This window comes from Chlorocebus sabaeus, chromosome 16 (assembly GCF_047675955.1).
Source record: "Chlorocebus sabaeus isolate Y175 chromosome 16, mChlSab1.0.hap1, whole genome shotgun sequence".
In the NCBI taxonomy this organism is placed as follows: Eukaryota; Metazoa; Chordata; class Mammalia; order Primates; family Cercopithecidae; genus Chlorocebus; species Chlorocebus sabaeus.
In genome coordinates this window covers 58,740,572-58,764,128 of record NC_132919.1, presented here as the reverse complement: position 1 = coordinate 58,764,128, position 23,557 = coordinate 58,740,572, and the positions used below count along the sequence as shown (strand labels likewise).

Genomic DNA, 23,557 nt, shown 5'->3' with positions numbered 1-23,557 from the left:
TACCCACCTCAGCCTCCCAAGTAGCTGGGAGTACAGGCATGTGCCACCACGCCTGGCCAACTTTTTTTTTTTTCCCCCCATGACGGAGTCTCGCTCTGTCACCCAGGCTGGAGCGCAGTGGCGCAGTCTTGGCTCACTGCAAACTCCACCTCCGAAGTTCAAGCAGTTCTCCTGCCTCAGCCAGACAGCCACCACCACGCCTGGCTAATTTTTTGTATTTTTAGTAGAGATGGGTCGAACTCCTGACCTCAAGCTATCCACCTGCCTCGGCCTCCCAAAATGCTGGGATTTACAGGCATGAGCCACTGCACCTGGCCTGAGCCACTGTGCCCAGCCCTGGCTAACATTTGTATTTTTAGTAGAGATGGGGTTTCACCATGTTGGCCAGGCTGGTCTTGAACTCTTGACCTCAAGTGATCTGCCTGCCTCAGCCTCCCACAGTGCTGGGATTATAGGCATGAGCCACCTCACACAACCGAATGTTTTATTTTTAAATTGAGATAATATCATATCTTTGTATGATGTGAAAATCAACCAGATTTCACTTATATTAGATGTCAGATGCCTAATAGGGTAGTTTCTGATAAGTTTCTCCTTTTTTTCCTGCAGAGTGGAGAAAGAAAAGGCACAAGCAGTTGAGCAACAGGCTAAGGTTAGTGAACAGAAGAAGGCAGAGGACATCAAGGCCCAAATGAAGGCTCTTTCAAAACAGCAGCTCTTGACTTCCCATCAGCCGGGGGAGTTGGTCCTGGTCCCATTTGACAGCATACATACATTTTTTTGCCAAATTCATGCACACCCATGCACAGTAATGATACATTCTTGTGGATTTTGGTGATTATTTTTTTGAGACGGTGTCTCACTATCACCCAGGCTGGAGTAGATCACAGCTCACCGAGCCTTGACCTCTCTGGTTCAGGCTATCCTCCCACCTCAGGCTCCCTAGTAGTTGGGACTACAGGCACACACCATCATGCCCAGCTAATATTTGTATCTTTTGTAGAGATAGGGCTTCGCCATGTTCCCCAGGCTGGTCTCAAACTCCTGGACTCAAGTGATCCACCTGCCTCAGCCTCCCAAAGTGCTGGGATTTTAGGTGTGAGCCATTGCACCCATCCAGGTTTTTTTTTTTTTTTAAGTGTATCTCATGTATATCTTATTGTCATTATTTGAAAACAGCTCTGTGGATACACCAAGCTGTGGTTTTGTAAAAAGTATACATATCTGGAGGACATCTGAAATAAGATTTCTATTATTTATTATCTTTAGAGTTTCATGAGTAATTTCTGAAAATAATTTTTTCTTGTGAATTTCTAATCTGAAAGATTTCTGTGATCTATGAAAACGCAAATTATACTAAAACTCCATAAGAGTTTGTTGTAATTGATTATTATAAAGTTAATGATGGTTTCTTGGTGTTTTCATACTATAAATAATGTGCCAGGGCCAGACGCAGTGGCTTATGCCTGTAGTCCCAGCACTTTTGGAAGTCCAAGGCAGGAGGATCCCTTGAGTCCAGGGGTTTGAGACCAGCCTGGGCAACATAGGGAGACCCTGTCTCTAATAAAAGAAAAAAACCAAATTTTAAAAATAAAAATACAATGTGGTATATGTGCCTAAACATTGAGGACCTGAATAAAAGATGATGACCACTTACTCTATTGAGAAAATACTCTAAAAGTTTTTACCAACTTCAGCATATAAACATTGAGGATACAGGTGAATAGATATATCTATATACAGTATTACTAACATAGTTGTACATAACTATTTAAAAATCACATATAAATCAAATTATTTGATTCAAACCAGTTTTCCCTAGCATTTTATAAAACATTTTTTCAAACTCTTATGTATCTTTCAGTTTACTATAAGTCCTTATCTTCACTTACATCAAAGTTTGAGATGATAGCACTTTTGGGTTCTATGTATGATGCTATCTGTCATAGGAAATCAATCACTAAACCCAAATATCTATAACAACTGGCTAGTTGTATTTTTTTAAATTTTACTGGGTGTGTTTTCTCATCTCTGCAATGTAACCTAATGTATTACTTTTTTTTCTTTCTTTCTTTCTTTTTTAAACAGGGTCTCACTCTCTTGCCCAGGCTTGCCCAGGCTGCTGGAATGCAGTGGCACAATCATGGCTCACTACATTCTCAATCTCCTGGGCTCAAGTAATCCACCCACCTCAGCTTCCCAAGTAACTGGGACTACAGGCGTGCACCACCATGCCTGACTGATTTTTGTAGTTTTTGGAGGGAGAGGACTTTTGCCATATTGCCCAGGCTAGTCTTGAACTCATGAGCTCAAGCGATCTGCCCACCTAGGCCTCCCAAAGTGCTGGGATTACAGGCAAGCACTACTGCATTTGGCCGTAATATACTTTTTTTTAAAAAAATGTTTTGAGACAGAGTCTCGCTCTGTCACTCAGGCTGGAGTGCAGTGGTGCACTCTAGGCTCACTGCAAGCTCCGCCTCCTGGGTTCACGCCATTCTCCTCCCTCAGCCTCCCGAGTAACTGGGACTACACGCGCCCGCCACCAGGCCTGGCTAATTTTTTGTATTTTTAGTAGAGACGGGGTTTCACTGTGTTAGCCAGAATGGTCTCAAACACCTGACCTTGTGATCCGCCTGCCTCGGCCTTCCAAAGTGCTGAGATTACAGGGGTGAGCCACCGTGCCCAGCCAATATATTACTTTTAAAAATCTATTTTAAATGATTATTTATGAAGATAGCTAACACTTCAGCTTTGAAGGCATATCCTCCAATAAATGAGTACTAATATATCTGTTCTATTTCTTTGCCTCCCTTTTTTTTTTTTTTTTTTTTTAGGAGATAGGATCTTGCTCTGTTGCTGAGGCTGGAGTGTAGTGGTGAGATCATAGCTTATTGTAACTTTGAATTCCCAGGTTTAAGGTGATCCTCCGGCCTCAGCCTCCTGAGTAGCTGGAGCTGCAGATGCACTACCACACCCACTTTTGCCTCCCTCTTTTTTTTTTTTTTTTCTTCTTTCTTTTCTTTAACTGATTTAATCAGGTGATGTCTCTAAGAGTTGAAAACTAAACTCTTTTTCTTCTGAGGAATGAGGAATTGTGTAAAGTACTTTATATTATATTCAGGTATATAGGATAGGTACAAAAGTAGTCCTAAAAAAATTGGATGTGATGTCATAGGTGAGCAGTTTGCAAAGGCAAGAGATAGTGGTGCAGCATTGGAATTTGATTTTAGCAGACATCCCAGCGTCACCCTTAACTAGCTCTGTGGCCTTGGGCCAGTTCCACAACCTCTCTAGTCTCTGTTTCCTCAGCTTATAAGATAATGAAGGTAAAGCATCTGCCACCAGGTTTGCAATAAATTTCACCTGTTGTTTTACATGTGTATGGTCATCACACCACTGTTGATAAGCTGTTAGAAAAGTTTAGCGATCTGTAATAAAGGATATACAGAATATCTTTAATAACTAGGTTAAAAGATCATATTATACAACTCTGTATACTATGAAGTATTTTTCTATAAAAATATTTGAATGTATACTATAAGAAGTCTAGGAAAACTATAATTTTCAGCTTGCTTGATTGCAGATTTGCCAACTTTAATAATAGTGTCATTAACTATTGACATGCTTTTTATAGTTGGATAAATTAACATTACAGTGAAACAGAAACCTTTCACAGCTCCATTTGTTCTCAGCTCTGAATCTCAACACTGAGCAGCATGGTATTTCTGTCTGCAGTAAGATTACCCACATCTCTGTTGTTTTCAGTCTGAAACCTTGGATATTTGTACAAGCCAGAAAAACTTGATAAAATATTTTCTGCTATGAACAGCTTAGTACTTTTAATGTAATATATGTGGTATAGAGATATGAAAATACTACCTTCATAGATAGGTACCTTGGAGGAATTAAATATATGAGCCGGGTGCGGTGGCTCACGCCTGTAATCCCAGCACTTTGGGAGGCCGAGGTGGACGAATCACAAGGTCAGGAGATCAAGACCATCCTGGCTAACACGGTGAAACCCCGTCTCTACTAAAAATACAAAAAATTACCCGGGGCAGTGGCGGGTGCCTGTAGTCCCAGCTACTCCGGAGGCTGAGGCAGGAGAATGGCATGAAACCCAGGAGTCAGAGTTTGCAGTGAGCTGAGATCGTGCCACTGCACTCCAGCCTGGGCGACAGAGTGAAACTCCGTCTCAAAAAATACATATGTATGTGTGTGTGTGTGTGTGTGTGTGTGTGTGTGTGTGTGTGTGTATAGTCTTCATCAAGAAATTAAATTCAGGTTGGTTTGTTTTTTGTTTTTTTTTTTTTAAGAGATGGAGTCACTCTATCACCCAGGTTGGAGTGCAGTGGCATGATCTCAGCTTACTGTAACCTCTGCCACCCGGGTTCAAGCAATTCTTCTGCCTCAACCTACCGAGTAGTTAGAATTACAGGCACGAGCCACAATGCTCGGCTAATTTTTGTATTTTTTGTAGAGGTGGAGTTTCACCATATTGGCCAGGCTGGTCTCGAACTCCTGACCTCAGGTGATCTGACCACCTCAGTCTCCCAGAGTGCTAGGATTACAGGTGTGAGCCACCGCAGCCAGCCATAAATAAGGGTAAATTTATATGGGCATATATTTTTGGAAGTAAAATATTTCAGAAATGTAGTGGAATTAAGGTGAGAGAAATTGTGGAGAGACTTGTAGAATCGTATTGTTTTTATTTAGAACTATTTTGATTCATATTTCCTCTCCCTCACTTTTTTAGAAACGACTGGAGCAGCAGAAGCCAACAGTGATTGCAACTTCCACTACTTCCCCAACAAACAGTACAACCAGTACCATCTCTCCAGCACAGAAGGTTATGGTGGCCCCCATAAGTGGCTCAGTTACAACTGGAACCAAAATGGTACTAACTACTAAAGTTGGATCTCCAGCTACAGTAACATTCCAACAAAACAAGAACTTTCATCAAACCTTTGCTACGTGGGTTAAGCAAGGCCAGTCAAATTCAGGTATACAACTATGATTAAGTAAAAGATTACTTTGGTTCAGGAAAAAGAATTTTCAACCTTTTAGCTACTGAAATGAAACATTTTTTTAGAAGATTGTTTTTCTTTTGCAGCCAGTTGAGCAAACAAGCTGTAACAGTTGGTTTGTTACAAATAATGTTCATAATATTACATTAGCAAACTCCTCTCTTACATTATTTCACTTTCAACATTTACATAGTTCACTTTGAGTGGAGAGGAATGTTTTTATTAAAAATACAAAATGAGCCACATTTCATGCATTGGTGCCCGTTCCTAGAAGTCACTACGTTGCTGGTTATTTTAAATCTAAAGCTTATTAAATGTCTTATACCCCATTAGCCACCAGCACAGCTGCCACATCTGCTACAACCATTGCCAGCACAGGTCAGACGTTCCAAATTACAGGCAATCCAGTCACTATGGCAGGAAAAGTAATTACCAAACTGCCACTTCCTGCAAACAGCAAGATTGTCGCTGTAAATGTGCCAGCAACACAAGGAGGTAAGGGAAATGTGAAGAGTTTTAATTCACATTTGCCAGATCATACTGTTGCCATTATTTTTCATCTCCTTTTCACTGATTTCAGTCCTCGGATCTCACATTCTATGTAGCCCACTATAAAACCCTGCCACACGTAGTTTCTCCTCAGCAACCGAGCAACACGTAATGCTTTCTAATAAAGTGACAGTTTTTAATGATGGCTTCATCTTTTTTTAAGGCGTTGTTCAAGTACAGCAGAAAGTCCTGGGTATCATTCCATCAAGTACAGGTACCAGTCAGCAAACCTTTACTTCATTCCAGCCCAGGACAGCAACAGTCACAATTAGACCCAATACCTCAGGCTCTGGAGGAACCACAAGCAATTCACAAGTAAGAATTCTTACCGACTTACTTGGTTTGATGTGTTGAGCACATCACATTGTTTTTATAATGGCTTCTTCCAAGATTAATCCAACTCAGTTTCCTTTGCCTATTACTGCATCTGTGACAGAGTACTGATTAGGAAAAAAATCTGTTACATTTCTGGTAAGTGAAAGTGATACATGAAGTTTTAATGTTTAACATTTAGTTAATGACACATAAGTATGGTTTATGAAGAATACTAATTGCTTTCTAGGATTTTATAAAGAACATTTCTTTATGTAAAACAGTGGACAGCACTAGACCACCCAAGGAAGTGTGCTGGGCAGGCTCACTAAGAAATCAAATTTAAAATCTGGACCAGGCGCGGCGGCTCACGCCTGTAATCCAAACACTTTGGGAGGTCAAGGCGGGCAGATCACTTGGGCTCAGGAGTTCAAGGCCAGCCTGGGCAACATGACAAAACCCTGTCTCTACAAAAAATACAGAAATTAGCCAAGCGTGATGGTGCTCACCTATAGTCCCAGCACCTCAGGAGGCTGAGGTGGGAGGATGACTTGAGCCTGGGAAGGGAAGGTTGCAGTGAGCTGAGATTGTGCCACCGCACTCTAACCTGGGCAATAGAGCCAGACCTTGTCTAAAAAAAAAATTTAAAAAGTAATCTACAGTACTGTTAACTAGTTTGTTATCAGCTGATATGTACACATATTAGATACATCATTTCTTTTTTTAAGACAGAGTTTCAGTCTTGTTGCCCAGGCCAGGAGCAGTGGCATGATCTCAGCTCTCTGCAACCTCTGCCTCCTGAATTCAAGCGATTCTCCTGCCTCAGCCTCCCAAGTAGCTGGTATTACAGGCGCCCACCATCACGCCTGGCTAATTTTGTTTTTTTTGAGACGGAGTCTCGCTCTGTCACCCAGGCTAGAGTGCAGTGGCACAATCTCGGTTCACTGCAAGCTCCGCCTCCCGGGTTCACGCCATTCTCCTGCCTCAAGCCTCCCGAGCAGCTGGGGCTACAGGCGCCCACTACCTCGCCCGGCTAGTTTTTTGTACTTTTTAGTAGAGACAGGGTTTCACCGTGTTAGCCAGGATGGTCTCGATCTCCTGACCTCGTGATCCACCCGTCTCGGCCTCCCAAAGTGCTGGGATTACAGGCTTGAGCCACCGCACCCGGCCTAATTTTGTATTTTTATTAGAGACGGGGTTTTACCATGTTGGTCAGGATGGTCTCAAACTCCTGACCTCAGGTAATCCACCTGCCTCGGCCTCCCGAAGTGCTGGGATTACAGGTGTGAGCCCCCGCACCTGGCCCAGATACGTAATTTCTTTGTTACTAGTATGGAAAAGACTTAAAGTTTTGTAAACTAGTATTACAGAAAAGGTTTAAAGTTTTAAATTTTTGAAAATGTTCTGAACCTAACTATAGAACTGAAAATAACATACTTTCTAGTTTCCCCTTTAGACGGAGTCTCGCTCTGTCACTCAGGCTGGAGTGCAGTGATGCGACCTCAGCTCACTGCAAGCTCCGCCTCCTGGGTTCACGCCATTCTCCTGGTCTCGATTGCCTGACCTTGTGATCTGCCCTCCTTGATCTTCCAAAGTGCTAGGATTACAAGCGTGAGCCACTGTGCCCGGCCCTGGTTTCCCCTTTAAAACTATGAAAGGGCCAGGGACAGTAGCTCACGCCTGTAATGCCAGCACTTTGGGAGGCTGAGGCGAGAGGATCACTTAAGGCTAGGAGTTCGAGAACAACCTAAACAAAATGGCAAAACCCCATCTCTACTAAAAATACAAAAAATTGGCTGGACATGGTGGCACGTGCCTGTAGTCCCAGCTATTCCCAGCTACTTGGGAGGATAAGGGATGAGAATTGCTTGAACCCACAAGGCAGAGGCCACCACAAGCTGAGATGGAGCCACTGCACTGCAGTCTGAGTGACACAGTGAGACTCTGTCTCAAAAAAAAAAAAAAGTTAAAAGATTCGCCGGGCCAGGTGCGGTGGCTCATTCCTGTAATCCCAGCACTTTGGGAAGCCAAGGTGGGCGGATCACGAAGTCAAGAGATCGAGACCATCCTGGTCAATATGATGAAACCCCGTCTCTACTAAAAATACAAAAATTAGCTGGGTGTGATTGGCACACGCCTGTAGTCCCAGCTACTCAGGAGGCTGAGGCAGGAGAATTGCTTGAACCCGGGAGGTGGAGGTTGCAGGGAGCCGAGATCACACCACTGTACTCCAACCTGGGTGAAAGAGCAAGAATCTGTCTCTAAATAAGTAAATAAATAAATAAGTGAGACTCTAAATAAGTGAATGAATGAATGAATGAATCTCTAAATAAGTAAATGAATGAATGAATGAATGAACGAACGAATGATTAGCCAGACATGGTGCCATTCACCCATAGTCCTAGCTTCTTGGGAGGCTGAGACAGGAAGATTGCTTAAGCCCAAGAGTGAGCCAGGCTGCAGTGAACTGTGATTGCATCACTGCATTCCATCTTGGGCAACAGAGTGAGACCCTATCTTTAAAATAAACAAATAAATAATTTTTTTAAAACTATGAAAGAAAATAGGGTTTCTGATCTTCCTGTTATATTCTGTGGGTTACGGGCATGATCTGGAGCTTACAGAAAGTGGGACTCCACATTGTCCTGTGAGCACTAGTTACAGAGCAGAGCCCCACTGGCATGTGTTCCTTCCTTTTAGTCCACAGGCTATTTTTTGTATCAGTGGCAGGGAATTTTGTATGATAGCATTTGAATTAAGTTTTCTTTCCTCAAAATTCCATCTTTATTCTGATGTTTAATACAATTTAAAATGTAATGTTCAAGAGCCCCTGTCATTTCTGTAAACATTTTTATTAATATAGAATATTTAAAGATCTTGGATTCTAAGTCCATTATACTTTAGTCTTTTTAAAGCATTTTAATTAATTGCTCTTTGTGTCATTTATAGGTAATCACAGGGCCTCAGATTCGCCCTGGTATGACCGTGATTAGAACACCACTCCAACAGTCAACACTAGGAAAAGCAATTATTCGAACACCTGTGATGGTACAGCCAGGTATTTATCCATCCAGCATTGTCATTTTACATCTGAACAGCCAGTCTAGGAAATATGTAATTATCTGCATTTGGCACTACATACAAGAAATACAATTTGAATTAATACTTCAAAGCATACTAAATTTCTAATCCATTGTGAGATCTATTCATTGATATTATTTCATTTTGACCTTGACAGTAAAAATAGGTTGAAGTATGCTTATTAAAAATGTAATAGAAGGCCGGGCGCGGTGGCTCAAGCCTGTAATCCCAGCACTTTGGGAGGCCGAGACGGGCGGATCACGAGGTCAGGAGATCGAGACCATCCTGGCTAACACGGTGAAACCCCGTCTCTACTAAAAAATACAAAAAACTAGCCGGGCGCGGTGGCGGGCGCTTGTAGTCCCAGCTACTCGGGAAGGCTGAGGCAGGAGAATGGCGTAAACCCGGGAGACGGAGCTTGCAGTGAGCTGAGATCCGGCCACTGCACTCCAGCCTGGGCGACAGAGTGAGACTCCGTCTCAAAAAAAAAAAAAAAAAAAAAAGTAATAGAAACCACTAATAAATAAAATATATAATTGAAGTAAGGAAAACAGTCTGTATAGCAAAAGACAGAAAATCAAGGAGACAGCAAAGAAACACATAAAACAAAATTACAAATGCAGTGCCAGACTTTCATTTATTACTCTTAATGTGAATAGGTTAAAACCACCATTTTAAAAGTTGAAGACTGGCCAGGCTAGGTGGGTCTCCCCTGTAATCCCAGCACTTTGGAAGGCCAAGGCAGGAATATCACTTAAGCCCAGGAGTTCAAGACCAGCCTGGCCAACATGCTGAAATGCCATCTCTACAAAAAATACAAAAAAATTAGCCAGGCATGGTGCCTCCTGCACCTGTACTCCCAGCTACTTGGGAGGCTGAGGTGGAAGAATTGCTTGTACCCAGGAGGCGGAGGTTGCAGTGAGCCAAGATCGTGCCACTGCACTCCAGCTTGGGCGACAGAGTGAGACGCTGTCTCAAAAAAGAAAAAAAAGTTGAAGACATTAAAGATTTTTTTAAAAACCCTATACATTTATGAGAAATATAGCTAAAATCAAATTACTACAAAAGCTGGAAAGGTTAAAAATTAAAGATGGACACAGGCACGCAAAATAAAGGCCATAAAAAGAAAGAAAAGACAAGGATGGCCCTACTGATACTGGACAGAATAAAATTCAATGTTTAATAAAAAGGAAAATTTTATGAAAAATAGTCATTTGTTTATTGGCTTAAAGGTAAAGATCGGCCAGGCGCAGTTGCTCACGCCTGTAATCCCAGCACTTTGGGAGGCCAAGGCGGGCCAGATCACCTGAGGTCAGGAGTTTGAGACCATCCTGACCAACATGGTGAAACCCCGTCTGTACTAAAAATACAAAAATTAGCAGGGCGTGGTGGTGGGCACCTGTAATCCCAACTACTCTACTCGGGAAGCAGAGGCAGGAGAGTTGCTTGAACCCAGGAGGCGGAGGTTGCAGTGGGCTGAGATTGTGCCACTGTACTCCAGCCTGGGCAAAAAGAGTGAGACTCCATGTGAAAAAAAAAAAAGGGTAAAGATCGTGGCCAGGCACAGTAGCTCAAGCCTGTAATCCCAAAACTTTGGAAGGTTGAGGCAAGAGGATCACTTGAAGCCAGGAGTTGGAGACCTGTCTGGGCAGCATAGTGAGACCCCATCTCTACAAAAAATAAAAGAGTAGTCAGGCATCCTGGAGCACACCTTTAGCCCCAACTACTTGGGAGGCTGATATGGGAGGATTGCTTGAGCCCAGGCATCGAAGGCTGCAGTGAAGTATGCTCATGCTACTGCACTCCAGCCTGGGAGACAGAGCACAACCTGTTTAAAAAAAAAAAGAAAAGAAAAAAAGATTGCAGTTAAGGTATAATCTTGACTCTTTATGAATTAAGTAGCATGTCATATTAAAGTGTACAAAGCAAAACTATTTGAAATCAAGGAGGAATTAATAGGAGCATAGTAAGCCACAGTTAAACTATGTATCAACTTTAGTACCTTCTGAAATACACATTCATTTAAAATATTTATAGGCTTAAGCCAGGCACAGTGGCTCACTCCTGTAATCCCACCACTTTGGGAGGCCAAGGCGGGCAGATCACCTGAAGTCAGGAGTTTGAGACCGCCTGGCCAACATGGTGAAACCCCATCTCTACTAAAAATACAAAAATTAGCCAGGCATGGTGGAGGGCACCTGTAATCCCAGCTAGTCAGGAGGCTGAGGCAGGAGAATTGAACCCAGGAGACAGAGGTTGCAGTGAGCCGAGGCCATGCCATTTCACTCCAGCCTGGGCAACAAGAGCGAAACTCCATCTCAAAGTACATTCTAATTAACTGTTAAGTTAAAGATATATCAAATATGTAATTACGAAGCAATTCTCAAATAGCAACCTTAAGCCTTGACGCCGCAGTTAAACTTGGAGGTGATTCAGTTTATTCAATACGTATTTGAACACCTATTCTAGGCCGTTGAAATAAATCAGTGAATAAAACAGACCAAAAATACCTCTATTAATCAGAAGTTAGAAACATATATAAAACAAGTTTCAAAAGAAAACAAGACCTGGTATGGTGGCTCACACCTGTAATCCCAGCACTTTGGGAGACCAAGGCAGTCAGATCACTTGAACCTATTAGTTCTAGACAGCCTGGGCAATGTAGTGAGACTCTCATCTCTACAAAAAATTTCTAAAAAATTAGCCAAGCGTGGTGGCACATGCCTGTGGTTTCAGCCACTTGGGAGGCTGAGGCAGGAGGATCACATGGGCCCAAGAGGTCAAGGCTGCAGTGAGCCACAGTCTTGCCACTACACCTCCAGTCTGGGTGACAGAGTGAAATCCTGTCTCAAAAAAAGAAAAAAAGGAAAGAAAATGAGGGGGGAAATGAAAGCACAAGTAATAATAATTACAAAACAAAAAAGACCATTATTTTGCAAGTCTAATCTAGGGAAAAGGGAAGAGTATGCTTGTTCACAGAATTAGGAATGAAAAAGTACAATAAAAATAAAGTGAGCTTTTTTAACTCAAAAAGAATTGTAGATTATCTGAGGTCAGGAGTTCAAGACCAGCCTGCCCAACATAGTGAAACCCTGTTTCTACTAAAAATGCAAAAAAAACAGGAATGGTGGTGGGCGCCTATAATCCCAGCTACTGGAGGTTGAGGCAGGGAGAATTGCTTGAGCCCTAGAGGTAGAGGTTGCGGTGAGCCAAGATTGCACCAGGGGATCTCTGGAAGTGGTAACTTTTCATGTATTGTTTCTCAGACTGCAAGGCAAGGACCTAGCACTGGGCTACAGGAGTTCTCAAAGCCCTTGGCCACACTATGTTATGCTGTCTTTCAGTTTATCTTGAATAAATGAATGAGAGTAACAAAGAAAAATTTAGAAGAAAGAGTAATGGAAAAGTTGTATGACCAGTTGTTAAAGCACATTATAAAGTCACCAAAATGAGCATGATACCAAAGGAAGCAACACAAATAGTTACAGAAGCATTATACGTGAGAATTGGCTGCATGACAGTGGTGTCATTTTGCATCAGTAAATGATGCTAGAATAATTGGTTTATAGTTTGGGGGGAAAATAGACTTCTGTGTTACAACATATACCATGACTAAGAACATTCTTGGGAGGATATATCTAATGAGAGATTACAAGAGAACTTTACAAGCAATAATTAAAGTCAAAATAATTAAAGTCAGTCTTTTTAAAAAGACTAGTCTATTTGACTGCATTTTTTAAAATTGCAAGTTTAGAAATAAAAAGGTAGGTGGCAAAGTGGAAAAATTAGTATTTAAAAATATGTATTAAATAACTAGGAAGAGAAATGAGCAGAGTGTGGAGAGAGAATTCACAAATGAAGAACAGTGACTTAAAACAGTTTTTAATGCCAACCTGTAGTAATTGAGGAAATTCAGACACTGTGATACATGATACTATTTGCAGTTGCCTGAATATTTTACTTTACTGGTGATATCAAGGGTTGGCAGGGTTCAGTGAAATAGGCATACAGACATGGCGGTAGTGTGAATTGGAATAACCTTTCAAAACTTCAACTTAAGGCCGGGCGCGGTGGCTCAAGCCTGTAATCCCAGCACTTAGGGAGGCCGAGACGGGCGGATCACGAGGTCAGGAGATCGAGACCATCCTGGCTAACACGGTGAAACCCCGTCTCTACTAAAAATACAAAAAACTAGCCGGGCGCGGTGGCGGGCGCCTGTAGTCCCAGCTACTCCAGAGGCTGAGGCAGGAGAATGGCGTGAACCCGGGAGGCGGAGCTTGCAGTGAGCTGAGATCCGGCCACTGCACTCCAGCCCGGGCTACAGAGCAAGACTCCGTCTCAAAAAAAAAAAAAAAAAAAAACTTCAACTTAGTACTATAATTCTACTGTGAACCCAGTAATATTTTTGGGGGGATTACTTTAAAGAAATAATCAGAAGCACCCAGAAATGTATAAGCAGGGATTTTACCATGGCGTTAGTTTAACAATAACAACAACAACAAAAAGGTATAGGGGAAGTATTCTAAATGTCAAAATAGGTTTCATTTTATACATGTGCAGTAACATGAAGTATCATTCAGCCATTAAGAGAAACACAAAGAAAAGTATATGTGTATTCACAGATGGAACAAATGTAGCAAGTAAATATTAAAAACTTGAGAAATTTGATGTTATTCAGTAGTTAGTAATGAGTCTGTAAATGTCAAATTAGCTGCCAGAAAATTATTCTTAGCAACTGTTCTACATGGGGGAAAATTCCACTTGCCTATTCTAGTTTCAGCAAGTTAAACTAAAAAGAGATTTATGGAAAACTGTAGAGCCATTCCAGTTCAACTTCATTCATTCAATAGACATTTATTGAACAATTACTATGAAAGCATTATTTGGGCCAGGTGCGGTGGCTCATGCCTGTGATCCCAGCACTTTGGGAGGCCAAGGCAGGCGGATCACAAGATCAGGAGATCGAGACCATCTTGACTAACATGGTGAAACCCATCTCTATTAAAACAAATACAAAAAATTAGCTGGGTTTGGTGGGACATGCTTGTAGTCCCAGCTACTCGGGAGACTGAGGCAGGAGAATCGCTTGAACCCAGGAGGCAGAGGTTGCAGTGAGCCGAGATCACGCACTCTAGCCTGGGCGACAGAGCGAGACTCCATCTCAAAAAAAAGAAAGCGTTATTTGAGCACCCTGCCCTAGTATTGAGGATATAGTGGTCCTTGCCCTCCTGGCTCTCCCAAGCTGTCTGTCAAATAGCTGTAAGAGAAGCTTATTATAAATGCAATTGGCCCAGAATTTTCCAGATTCTTTATATTTTGTTTAAAATTCGTATGAATTTTTTTATTAAATTAGCATCTTATTTTTAATATTATATTCCTAAGAAAAGGCAGCCTTAAAATGGTATATTTTATATATTCTCTTTTGTCTTCCCTATTGTCATTTTGGTTTTAGATTTATAGGAAGAATTTTAATAGCCCATGTTTTTTTGAAGATGGAAAAGAATACATTCATCTAAGGTGTTGAATTATTTCAATTCAAAATAATGCCAAAGATGTATAAGCATTCATAATGTTTTGCTGTTTGTGTAGGTGCTCCTCAGCAAGTGATGACTCAAATCATCAGGGGACAGCCTGTCTCCACTGCAATCTCTGCCCCTAACACAGTTTCCTCAACACCTGGGCAGAAAAGCTTAACTTCAGCAACGTCCACTTCAAATATACAGTCTTCAGCCTCACAACCCCCTCGCCCCCAACAAGGACAAGTGAAGCTCACCATGGCTCAACTCACTCAGTTAACACAGGGCCACGTAAGTAACATAACTTTAACTTTAGAAGTGATCTTCTTTATTCTTGCTGTAAGTTTAAAAACATGAACTTATTTTGATAAGTTTTTAAATGTGCTGATTTGAAGAAATGGCTACTTCCTGGAGTCAAACAGAAATACCTCTTAGACAGGGTGTAATAAACCCCAACTACTAGAGTAATCCTTAGACAGTGAGCTATAACAGTGAGACAGATACCCTTTTAACCACCAAAATTGTATTCGTTGGCTAATCTCCATGAGACAAATAAAATTTGGGTGTATTAAGCTGCTGCTTTGCAAGACTTAGTATTGTTAGCAAGTCTTCTAATATTGATTAATAGATTGAATGGAGCTCCCATCAAAATCCCAAGAGGTTTTGTTTTTAGTGAAACTTCACAAGCTGATACTAAAAGTTTATATGGAGGTACAAAGTATTAAGAATATACCTTTGAAGAACAGGATTATTTGCCCTATATGATAACCTGATATCAAAACTTAGTACAGGCTGGGCATGGTGGCTTGTGCCTGTAATCCCAGCATTTTGGGAGGTCAGGGTAGGTGGATTGCTTGAGGTCAGGAGTTCGAGACCAGCCTGACCAACATGGTGAAACTCCGTCTCTACTAAAAATACAAACAAAGTAGCTGGCCGTGGTGGCATGCACTTGTAATCCCAGCTACTCGGGAGGCTGAGGAAGGAGAATTGCTTGAACCTGGGAGGTGGAGGTTGTAGTGAGCTGAGATTGCGCCACTGCACTCCAGCCTGGGCGACAAAGCAAGACTTCATTTAAAAAAAAAAAATTAGTATATAATACTTCACTAATTAATACAGCAAGTTACAGACATAAAGAGAGGCAGATAGACCAACAGAACAGTAGAGAGTGCAGAACATGAACCCCATGTATGTGGACACTTGTTATGTGACAAACGTGACATTGCAGATCATTGAGGATGAGATGACTTTTCAGTAAATGGTGCCGGGACAATTGAATATACATGGGAAACTATGAAATTGGACCATTATTACCTCACTCTACATAAGCTCAATTCCAGGAGGATGAAAGTCCTAACTGTGAAAGGTAAAACTGTAATACCTTTAGAAGATAAGATAGAAGAATATCTTTATAGCTTTCCTAAACAGACAGAAAGTGCTAACCATAAATGAAAATATTTATAAATTCAACTACTTTAAATATAAAAATAAGAACCTCTGTTCATTAAACGCACTGCAGAGAGAGTAAAGAAAATGAGAAAAGAACCAACCAAGGACTATTATATCTCCAGAATATATAAAGAATTACTACAAATCAAGAAAGAAAAATATCCAGATAGATCAGTAGAAAAAAAGACAAACAGGCCAGGTGTGGTGGCTCAGGCCTGTAATCCCAGCACTTTGGGAGGCCAAAGTTTTGGGAGGCCAAGGCAGGTGGATCACTTGAGGTCAGGAGTTTCAGACCAGCCTGGCCAACATGGGGAAGTCTCGTTTCTACTAAAAATACACAAATTAGTCGGGTGCGGTGGTGTACGCCTGTAATCCCAGCTGCTTGGGAGGCTGAGGCAGGAGAATTGCTTGAACCCAGGAAGCGGAGGTTGCAGTGAGCCAAGATATACCACTGCACTCCAGACTAGGCAATAGACTCCGTCTCGAAAATAAGAAAAAAGAAAAAAAAAGGACAAACCAACATTATGAGGAAAGAAGAAATCTAAATGTCCCAAATTCCAAAAAAACTGCTGAACTTTATTAATAATGAGAGAAGTACATATTAAAACCATATGCTTAAGAGATTGGTACAAATTTAAATATCCAACAAAACCGAGAGTTAGCAAAGGCATAGAGCAGAAGAAATTCTCATGCACAGCTGGTGAGCCTGTCAGTCGGTTAAGCCATTTTGGAAACCTCCCAGACATTGTCTGGTAAAGTTGAAGCTGTGTATGCCCCAGGTCCCAGTATACCTTCTAGGTATATCCCTAGAGAAGTTCTTGGTCATGTGAGCACCAGAATACATGGCATAAATATTCATAGCAGCATTGTTCTTAAGAGTCAAAAACTAAGAACAACTCAGATGTCTATCAAAACCAGTTAGATAAGTAAATTGTAGTATAGTCCTATAGCAATAAAAATGAGGAGACTTCAACCACACAGAACTATGCAGATGATTCTCATAAATGTATAATGGTAAGCTGAAGAAGCAAGTAGCTGCCAAAAAAATACATGTTATAATTTCATTTGTATAAGGTTCAGAAATAGGCAAAACTAAGCTATTTTGTGTAAGGGCTGCTGCATTGCCTGCCTGGAGGGGACACCATTCCCATTGTATTCTTCATGAATATTGCTCCTGAGTTTGTGAACCTTAGTGGCCCTGTATATACCTAAGATATATCCCGAAGTAATAATGAAATAAAGTGTTATCATCAAAGTGAGGATAGTGCTTACCTCTAGGGGAGAGGGAGGGAATTGAGATCTGGGTGAGTCACATGGGGGCTTCTAGGACATTGGCAATGGTGACCACAGTCGCAGTTTTATAGATGTTTACTTCACAATTTTTAAATTATACTTGGTATTTTGTGTATTTTGTGCATAAAAAAATGTATTTTAGAAAAGCAAGAGTAAATAGATTTTGAGGAACTCACACGTATATGGAACTTACCTAGTACATGGACTTTGTGCCATCAGTTTTGGTCATTGGGAGTTTAGGGGATGATTTTTACTTTTGCTTTCCAGTTCTCCACCATGTTCCTGGTATTCAAGGTTTCTAGTTTAATTAAAGTTCTAGACAGAAGAGACAGCGCCTAGAGAATTTTAAATTTCTAGACCCCGTTTTGGTAACTGCTTAGACCTTAGTGATCCTCCTTACTTGGTGTTTGCATTACATATCTAAAACCCTAAGCTTTTTACACTTTAGCACACACACACCCCACAGGTAATTTGGCACGTATTGAAAGACAGAATTCAGGAGATCTGGGTACCTCCTTTTATCTCACCTTTAAGTAGGGCGGGGTACTTACCCTTTCTAACCTGAGTTTCTTAGTTGGGAATCAGAGTAATATTTTCTCTGCCTACCCCACAAAGTCACAAGTTCATTGTGAGAATCAAATGAGGCAGTATCTATGAAGATGCTTTTGAAATTGTAAAATATGAATATAAGATTATTTAAAATCAGAATTTTGTGGGGACCTTAGTCATTCAATACCTTTACTTTATAGATTGGGAAACTTGGATCTGGAGGAACAGTGTTGCTTGTGGGCAGATTACTGGCTCACCATTGGGGGCTTGAACTGGAATTCTGGATTGTTGATGTATTTCCTGCTAAGCAACATAAATATTCTTACTTTAGCTTATCTAAATTCCTGCTGGTGACATTCAAATATGCATTTTCATTATATTAAAAGATAATTACACATAAAAAATGATTTAATAAAAATGATACACATACAGATTGATGCTTTGAACACTGTTTACATGTTGTGTTTTTTCCACAGGGTGGCAATCAAGGTTTGACAGTAGTAATTCAAGGACAAGGTCAAACTACTGGACAGTTGCAGTTGATACCTCAAGGGGTGACTGTACTCCCAGGCCCAGGCCAGCAGCTAATGCAAGCTGCAATGCCAAATGGTACTGTTCAGCGATTCCTCTTTACCCCATTGGCAACAACAGCCACCACAGCCAGCACCACCACCACCACTGTTTCCACGACAGCAGCAGGTAGAGCTGTGGGTTTATCAGAAATGTCGGATGTTACTACTACACGTTGCTGGGCTAACAGAGGCCAACAGGAGAACCAGTATTTACCTTTGGAAGGATATACCTCAAGCCAGTGAGCTCAACAGTTGACACAGTCAGCCTCACAACATCTCAAAGCTTTTGTACCCTGTTCTTACAGACTCCCTGTTACCACCACCCTCTCCCTCCCATTAAAAAAGAGAGAGAGAAAAGGGGCAAAAATAATGGTTATCTTGGTAACTATGCCCACAATTCCTCCTTGCTAAGCCTTGTAGGTGCTGATTGAGTCATGGAGGTGATCTCAGGGAGGGTAGGTAAATCCAGTTCATGACTGAGATTGAGAGCGGGTCCAGAACCACTTTGTTGGCCTTCTGCTGCAAGTCATTGTAACTACCACCACATCATGGGAGAAAAGTGAGGCTTGACAGTTAGCCTGGGCCAGATGACCCACCTGATTTCCAGAGGCTGCAACTGACTTTGGAAACCAGCCCTCTAGAGTTAGGATAGTGTACAGGGGACAGCCAAGAAGCAGGGCCCAGGCTCCCCAGTTTCAGAGAGTCCTGCCCTAAGCATGTCCAAATGGAGCATTTCAAAGGCATAGACCTTCTATACCAAAATACAAAATTCTTAACTTTATTTACTTTATTTATTTTTTTGAGACAGGGTCTTGCTCTGTCGCCCAGGCTGAAGTGAAGTAGCACCATTACTGCTTACTGCAGCCTTGACCTCCTGGACTCAATCAATCCTCCCACCTCAGCCTCCCGGGTAGCTTGGACCATAGGCATGCTCCAGCATGCCCAGATAATTTTTATTTTTTATTTGATTTTGTGTAGAGACGGGGTCTCACTGTGTTGCTCAAGCGATCCTCCCACCTCAACCTCCCAAAGTGCGTAGGCGTGAGCCACTACGCCTAGCCAGAATTCTCAACTTTGGAAAATTTCCTTCAGATTCTTCTTTAACCACAGTCTTATGTTCTAGAGTAATAGAAATGGTTCATCTTTCCTTTTCACAGGTACAGGTGAACAAAGACAGAGTAAACTGTCACCCCAGACGCAGGTACATCAAGACAAAACCCTGCCACCAGCTCAGTCGTCAAGTGTGGGTCCGGCAGAAGCCCAGCCACAGACTGCTCAGCCTTCAGCTCAGCCCCAGCCCCAAACCCAGCCCCAGTCCCCAGCTCAGCCTGAAGTTCAGACTCAGCCTGAAGTTCAGACGCAAACAACTGTTTCATCCCATGTCCCTTCTGAAGCACAACCCACCCAAGCACAGTCATCCAAACCCCAAGTCGCAGCACAGTCTCAGCCTCAAAGTAATGTCCAAGGACAGTCTCCTGTTCGTGTCCAAAGTCCATCACAGACTCGAATACGTCCATCAACTCCATCCCAACTGTCTCCTGGACAACAATCCCAGGTTCAGACTACAACCTCACAACCGATTCCAATTCAACCACATACATCTCTTCAGATACCTTCCCAAGGCCAGCCACAATCACAACCCCAGGTACAGTCTTCAACTCAAACTCTTTCATCAGGACAAACTTTAAATCAAGTTACTGTTTCATCCCCATCCCGTCCTCAGCTACAAATACAGCAGCCACAGCCCCAAGTCATTGCTGTGCCTCAGCTGCAACAACAAGTCCAGGTTCTCTCTCAGATCCAGTCACAGGTTGTGGCTCAGATACAGGCTCAGCAAAGTGGTGTGCCCCAGCAAATCAAACTGCAGTTACCTATCCAAATTCAGCAAAGCAGTGCTGTGCAGACTCACCAGATTCAGAATGTGGTTACAGTGCAGGCAGCCAGTGTGCAAGAGCAGTTGCAAAGGGTTCAGCAACTCAGGGATCAGCAGCAAAAGAAGAAACAGCAACAGATAGAAATTAAGCGTGAACACACCCTCCAAGCTTCTAATCAAAGTGAAATCATTCAGAAACAGGTAAAGTTATTAAGTAAAAGCAGCATGTTCAGTAGCTTGAATTATTGTGCTGTGCAGTAGACTTAGTATTTGGTTGTGTTAGGTTTCCTAAATGAGACAAAGTCATTAATGTTTAAATTCAGAAGAAACACTGAATTGACCAAAATAAATACTGAATGACTACTGTGGTGTGGAACTCTTCGTTAGATACATATAATATGTAGTCAGTGCTTATTAGGAATGACCTCTATTTTGGGAGGACTAAGATGGGAAGAATGGAGTTATGAGCTTTAATGATTAATATAAAACTTGAGGGTTTAACCTAAGTTTTAAAGTCACTTCGGACATTATAGCAATTCCTTTAAAGTTATTCAAAGTTGTCATTCCTTAGTTTGCATGTAAACTATGCAAATTATAGACGGATTAAACTCATTTGTATTTCTAGCCACACCTTCATAAAAAAGTTTTTAAAAACATATTATTTCATAGCTTAAATAAAAAGTGGCATCATTCAGCAACATCTTGCAATGGCACATTAGTGAAAGAAAGCAATTTAGGTGAGTTAGAATTAGTCTAATAAAGTGAAGTCATACATATAACATCTGATAACATTACTGGCAAAAACCATCTTTTCATCTACCTATAGCTTGCTTCGCTCAGTACTAGGCAGGAGTTTGAGTGTGGATTTTAAGTGTTACCAAGTCATGAGACCTTCATTCAGTTCCTAGGTCTCCCATTCACAGTCCGTGAAACTCATTTATCCCTCCTTAGCTATAGCCTCTTAAAACTCTTCTCTTTCCAGCCACTGATTAAATGAGGTCATAAATGTAGAAGCACTTTCTAAACAGCGAAGTTATTTTAAAGATGTAGTATTCTTATGAAAATGATGGTTATATGTATTATATTTAAATGTATTATTACCCAGCTTTACTGGATATGTATAAACTGAGAATTACTACACTATCTGTCTATCTCCTAATCTTTATATGGGGGAGACGAGGGACAGCTTTTTAAAATTCATTCCTGGGAAGAAAGCATAATGTTAAAAATACGGCCTTTGGAGAAGAATAGCCAGGTTAAAATTTCAGCTCTATTACTTATTGTTTCTCAAACAAGGTGGTTAATTACTTTATGTCTCAGTATCTTGTTTATAAAATTATTGCTATGGTTCAGTGTTGTTATCAGGAATAAACGAGGTAATGTCAAGTGCTTAGCCTAGCAATCCCCATTAGGTGGTAAGCACCCAGGCCATCTAGTAGCTGCTAATTTTATTTATGAATTCTTACAGTTTCTTTAAAAAAATACGTATGTGCTCAGATTTCTACTGTTGTTATCTGTGTACTAACCTGTGGTCATTATAAAATATGCGCTTTTGGATTTATTCTGTCCTGAAGGTGGTGATGAAGCATAATGCTGTAATAGAACATTTAAAACAGAAAAAGAGCATGACTCCAGCTGAAAGAGAAGAGAATCAAAGGTAGGGGAGATGCAGGGTCTTGTCTGTCCGTCTCTTCTCTTTATCGTGCACATGCACAGAGTTCTGAGTTTATACTTGTTTATCTTGATTGAAGTTTATTAAATGAGAACACTTGGCACTAATAATTGCTCATAACTGGTTTGAACCACTCTTGAAATTTTCCAGTCACAGAAAGTTTGTGTGTCATCTGTAGAGGCATAGAAGAGTCATGTCTTAAGCCTTTTGTAATAAAACGTGCAGCATTACATAGGTTGTGTATTTTTCTCTAGAATGATTGTCTGTAACCAGGTGATGAAGTATATTTTGGATAAGATAGATAAAGAAGAAAAACAGGCAGCAAAAAAACGGAAGCGTGAAGAGAGTGTGGAGCAGAAACGTAGCAAGCAGAATGCCACTAAGCTGTCAGCTCTGCTCTTCAAGCACAAAGAGCAGCTCCGAGCCGAGATCCTGAAGAAGAGAGCACTCTTGGACAAGGATCTTCAAATTGAAGTGCAGGTAAGAGGGCATGCCCTTTTCTTTTGTGTCCAGTGTTTAGCATCTAAGGTTCTGCTTTTTTCCCTTGCCTTTTTAATAAAGCTTAAAATTTCAGTATGTTTTCTGGAATTTACATCTGTGTACATAGAGTAAAAAGCAGTGCGACGCGTGTGTCTTACGAAACAAGTCAGAGCTTTTATAACTAAATGTATAGTTATATTGTGTTCTCCATACTAGCGACTCTGAGAGGTGAGCTTATTGATTGAAATGTTGTAGAACTCTGAGAACAGCTTTTCAAGTCTATGACATAGTCTGGCCAAAAGTTAATTAGGAGCAGAGCTTCATGAGAAAGGTACGGATACGATGAAGTAAGTTGAAAGAATGAAAAATAACATGAGTCCATTAAATAAGACAAATTTCACCAGGATGAGGTGGCTCGCTCCTTTACTCCCAGCACTTGGGGAGGCCAAGACAGGCAGATCACTTAAGCCCAGAAGTTCGAGACCAGCCTGGCCAACATGGCAAGCCCTCATCTCTACAAAACATGAAAAAGTTAGCCAGATGTGGTGGCACACAGCTGTGGTCCCAGCTTCTCGGGAGGCTGAGGCAGGAGGATCACTTGAGCCTGGCAGGTTGAAGCTGCAGTCAGCCCTGATGGCACCACTGCACTGCAGCCTGGGCAACAGAGCAAAACCCTGTCGCATAAACAAAGAAAAAAGAAAAATTTCTTCTTTGACTTGTAAATGATTCTGTAGGTATTGCTAACCTGCCTTCGAGAGGCATTTATTAAAAAATGAAAGTAGACTGGCTGTGGTGGCTCATACCTGTAATCCCAACACTTTGGGAAGCTGAGGTAGACAGATTGTTTGAGCCCAGGAGTTCAAGCTCAGCCTAGGCAACATGGTGAAACCCTGTCTCTACAAAAAACACAAAATTAACCAAGCATGATGGCGTACGCCTATGGTCCCAGCTACTTGGGAGGCTAATGTAGGATGATCACTTGAACCCAGAAGGCAGAGGTTGCAGTGAACCTTGATCACACCACTGCACTCCAGCCTGGGGAACAGAGTGAGACTCTGTCTCAAAAAAAAAAAAAAAAAAGAGTAGGGCCGGGTATAGTGGCTTACGCCTGTAATCCCAGCACTTTGGGAAGCTGAGACGGGCGGATCACGAGGTCAGGAGTTTGAGACTAGCCAGACCAATGTGGT

The 23,557-nt window shown here is 41.5% G+C and overlaps 1 protein-coding gene across 13 annotated transcripts in view; it reads left to right on the top strand.

The window, feature by feature from the left end:
• The window catches only part of BPTF (bromodomain PHD finger transcription factor), a 148,841-nt gene that overhangs the window by 95,068 nt on the left and 30,216 nt on the right, over positions 1-23,557 (top strand). For 7 of the 13 annotated variants that reach the window (XM_037993316.2, XM_037993314.2, XM_037993313.2 and 4 more), the window contains 10 exons: positions 610-652; positions 4,757-5,003; positions 5,361-5,522; positions 5,740-5,891; positions 8,838-8,946; positions 14,559-14,776; positions 18,250-18,472; positions 19,503-20,419; positions 21,793-21,875; positions 22,145-22,370. In XM_037993316.2, coding sequence (XP_037849244.1) covers positions 610-652; positions 4,757-5,003; positions 5,361-5,522; positions 5,740-5,891; positions 8,838-8,946; positions 14,559-14,776; positions 18,250-18,472; positions 19,503-20,419; positions 21,793-21,875; positions 22,145-22,370 — 2,380 coding nt within the window. The remainder of the gene's footprint in view (positions 1-609; positions 653-4,756; positions 5,004-5,360; positions 5,523-5,739; positions 5,892-8,837; positions 8,947-14,558; positions 14,777-18,249; positions 18,473-19,502; positions 20,420-21,792; positions 21,876-22,144; positions 22,371-23,557) is intronic. The other 6 variants (XM_037993319.2, XM_037993317.2, XM_037993320.2 and 3 more) reach the window with 3 other exon arrangements.